The 4,192-nt window shown below is 44.5% G+C and overlaps 1 protein-coding gene across 1 annotated transcript; it reads right to left on the bottom strand.

Annotated features, from left to right (window-relative positions):
- Positions 1-282, bottom strand: LOC127193076 (contactin-associated protein-like 2). The gene has a single exon (XM_051150418.1). It carries the CDS (start codon positions 280-282, stop codon positions 1-3), a length of 282 nt encoding a protein of 93 aa, XP_051006375.1.
- Between the last annotated feature and the right edge of the window lie 3,910 nt (positions 283-4,192).

The following is a 4,192-nucleotide window of genomic DNA, read 5'->3' as shown; positions in this document are numbered from 1 at the left end:
TCAATGGCCTCTGTGAAGTTGGGAGTCACTGTTCATGGTGGCGGCATCTGTGCTCTCAGCTGACTCAGCTCCCTCGGCCTTGTTGGTGTGGTAGGTACCCTTACAATAGAACATGTACCATATGAGGAAGACCAGAGTGTAGAGGACGGTGACCTCTCCAATGACAGCTGAGGCTCTGTTGACTCCATTTCCTATAGCTTTGCCTTGCTCTGGGTTATATAGGAAATTAGCACCGCCAGAATCCAAGTGATCTAGGTGCCAAAGGTCAGTGGCCAAAGACATGATGAAAGCATCAGCGGGGAGGACTCACAGCTGGACTCCATCTGCCCACCCTTGATTTGCACGTGGGCTGAGGCATTTGTTTGTCTCAAAGCTGCCTTGAGTGGGGTGATGTTGTTGAACTGGACTCTGGCCAGGCAGCCTGTGAAGCCTGGGGTGTTGTATTTGTGAATTTCTTGATCTATTTTCCTCATTTCTCTTCCTTTCAGCTTGCTCAGGTGTGCCCTTGCCTTGTGATGCAGGTGGATTTCCCACTGGCCAGTCACGCTTCAGCCATCCCTGGTACAGACAGTCCTTTGTCGCCAGATGCTGGAATTTCTGCCTGCTGCTCCCACCACTCATGAGGTTCCATTTATTAGTTGTCAGTCTTAGAGTCGGAACTGTTGGTGTTCTGTACAGAAAGTTGTGTCCTGTGCCAATGAGTTCAAGGTTGTTCCTTGCTTTCTCTTCTATCAGATTCAGTGTACCTGGTTTTATGCTGAGTTTCTTTGATCCACTTGGACTTGAATTTTGTGCAGAGCGAGAGATATGGACCTATTTGCATTCTTGTACATACTGACATCCAATTAGACCAACACCATTTGTTGAAAGTGTTTTCTTTTTCCCATTGTATATTTCTGGCTTCTTTATCAAAAATCAAGTGTCCATAGTTGTATGGATTTATTTTTGGGTCTTTGATTCATTTCTGTTGATGAACCTATTTCTATTTCAATACCACATGGGTTTTTAAAAAAATTACAATTGCTCTGTAATACAGCTTGAGATCAGGGATGGGGATACCTCCAGATGTTCTTTAAGTGTATAGTACTGCTTTAGCTATCCTGGGTTTTTGTTTTTCTATATGAAGTCGAGTATTTTTTCCAGGGTCTTAAAGTATTGTGTTGGAATTTTGATAGGGAAAGCACTGAGTCTGTGGCTTGCTCTTGGTGAAATGACCATTTTTATTATGTTATTATGAGCATGGGAGCTCTTTCTGTCATCTGATGTCTTCTTTAATTTCCTTCTTCGAAGACTGGAAGTTTTTTTTATCATATAAGTATTTACTTTCTTGGTTTCAGTTGCCAAATAGCCTTATCTGTGGCTATTGTGAAGGTTGTTGTTTCCCTAATTTCTTTCTCCACCCCTTTGTTTTTATATATAAGAGGACTACTTATTTTTAAGTTAATCCTGTATATAGCCATTTCACTGAAGGTGTTTATTAGCTGCAGGAGCCCCTTGTTAGATATTTTTGGGTGTCGTATGTACACTATCATGGCTCCCCTGTGATACCCTTCATTGTGGGGAGACTGAAAGGCACAGGTCTAAGAGCCACCTACCTGCATAGGGGTGACTGTCTTCATTTTTCACTCTGGGTACTCCAGCCTTTGGGGAGTAAGTGGTGTCACAGGAGGACTCCAAACAGGAATAGACAGTGAGGCTGTTCCTTAAGGAAAATCCAGTCCTCAGCTGTCTGTACCTGGGGCTGGGAATGACAGTAGATGTGCATATGTGGGCCTGAGTACTGGGAGGGAAGCACCAAGGGTAGAGTGGTGCATAGAATTGGTGATGGCTCTGCCTATGGCCTTAGGGACTCGGACTTGAAGCAAGGCAAGGGACTGGCTCTGTTGGGGCCCAGGAGTGATTTGGGATAACTGTTTTTAAGCTATCTTGGGCTTTATTATCTTTTGTTTCCCTTAGAATGTTAGCTATCCTATTAAGTTCTCCTTGACATCGCTCAAAGGAAGTGCACAAAAAGCTACTCAGCATCATTAGTCACCAGGGAAATGCAAATATGTAACTCCACATTCCATATTCCACTTACCTAAAGGATTATGCTGCAAATGCCTATGATGCAGACAATCACGGATGTTGGTAAGGATCTGGAGAGATGGCAACCTCACACCTGCTGGTAGGAATGTAGAGTTGTTTGGTCGTTTGGGCCATGCCAGAAACAGTGTGGCAATTCCTCAAAAAGTTAAAACCAAAATCACCCTATAATTCAGTTGTTCCAGACCTAAGCATAAACACAAGTGAGCTGAAACAAGGCTCAAAAAAGACCCTTGTATACTAGTCTTCACCAGACATGAATAAGTCAGAAGGTGAGATTAACCAAATGTCCATCAATGGATGAGAAGAGAAAGAAGTTGTCGTCACATTTTCTTCAGTCACTAAAATGGAAAGATACCAAGTAGCTTTGGAATCGAGCATCAGAAATGGATGGGGGGAGGCATGGCAACAAGGTCTACCTCTTGCATTTGTGAAGTTTAAGACATGACATAAGGTCTCTTGGTCTGTCACGAAGGGTCACTCTGCGGGGCCGTGTTGCTATATTCCATGAGCTCAGAGCTGCAGCCTCTGGGCAACAATGTGAAACAGATTCAGCCAGAACGTTCCCTGGCTCCTTTCCTCAGGCAGTAGAGCGGTCACCTGGAGGACAGCCAGTCCGAGCTTCCAATGCCCACAGCCTGGCTGAGCAGCCCAGAAAGAAAGACTACAAGGAGCTATGACTGACTGTGACCAGCATGGTAGGCTTCTGTCTGTTTCCCACTCGCTCCTCATTACAGCCTGAGAAAATGTCATCTGACCTGTGAGCGCATCACTTGACACAGATGAAGTCAGCCTAGGTTCAACCAGTGAACACAGGGCAGCAGCGATCCTCATTTTGGGTTCCAGAGCTATTTAAAATACACAGGATGCTTCTGACCAGAGGTGGTGTCACTGTTACCCAAACTCAGCAGAGCTGTGCTGCATATTCAGGGGGCTTCCCTTTTCTCAGCTGCTCAGTAATTCAGAAGGGCCTTCCATGGGGCCCCATGGCCACCCCAGGCACATAACTTAGTGTTTTCAACAGTTCAGGCTGACAGCCTTTCTGGTGAGTCACTACAAAGCCTGGGACCACACAGCCTTCTGTCTAAATGCTTTTGCTCAGCACAGCTGTGAAGGCACCCTTGAGTTCTCTGGTAAACAAGGCAGGGTAGTTGCCTTGGTGTCTTTCCATCCCTCTCTGTCTCTTAGGAGATGCTCACAGTCCAGACCCGAGAAGCCTCTGTGCAGGAGACAAATGAAGCCAGAACTTTTCTGTACCTTTTCTTGCTGAAATGCCTTTGTTTTTTGTTTTTTTGTTTTTTAAAGCAGGGCTTTGCTGCCTTGTTTGGGAAAAGGCAGAAGGCACTAGCTTCATCTGATGAAGGATTTAACATGTGTTATTATTGTTGCTTTTTTAGCCATCAGGCCTGTTCAAGTTTGGAGGAGTGGAATGTGTTACCTGGGAGGTAGCAAGTTCCCCAGAACTGTGAGTTTTAAACAGATGACTGAAGACTTGGCAGCACATATGGGAGGTTTAAGAATGAGACACTCTCTTAAGTACATCTTAGCTTTGTGACTGGATTATAAATACTCTGCCATTGAAATCACATATAGTGTGCTAATACCACAAAACGTCATAGATAGGGCCATTATAAAGGTACAGTGGGGCAGCATTTGATTCTGAAAATGTGGGATTTTTCAGGTTCTTTGCCTATATGCTTTTTAAACAAAGGAGTTACATAATAGTCACTGAGTGTGCACCGATACTGTTCCTGTGTGCAGCTTCCAGACACTTGAGAGAATTATTCTACCTGCACAGGATACCTGTGGGTGGGTCCGATACATTGTGAGCAGCAGTGGCACCTGCTACTTCCAGCAGCAATTTGTGGTCAAGTTCAATTCTTTGGTTCTTTCTTTTCTCCTGTCTACAATCTCAACATTTGAAGGAACATCTGGTCTACCAGCCCCAGCCTCAAATCCAGGGAAATAATGGGATAGAAATGAATTTCCAACTATCAAACAAAGGTGAATGGAGGCACTTAGAAATAGCCTTCTGTTGTTTGGTGGACCTAACCCCTTCTGAGTGGTTAAAGCAACAGTGTCAGGCTTAGACTTAAGGAGTAGTAAG

Source organism: Acomys russatus, chromosome 8, assembly GCF_903995435.1.
Source record: "Acomys russatus chromosome 8, mAcoRus1.1, whole genome shotgun sequence".
NCBI lineage: Eukaryota > Metazoa > Chordata > Mammalia > Rodentia > Muridae > Acomys > Acomys russatus.
This window is presented reverse-complemented; position numbering and strand designations above follow the sequence as displayed.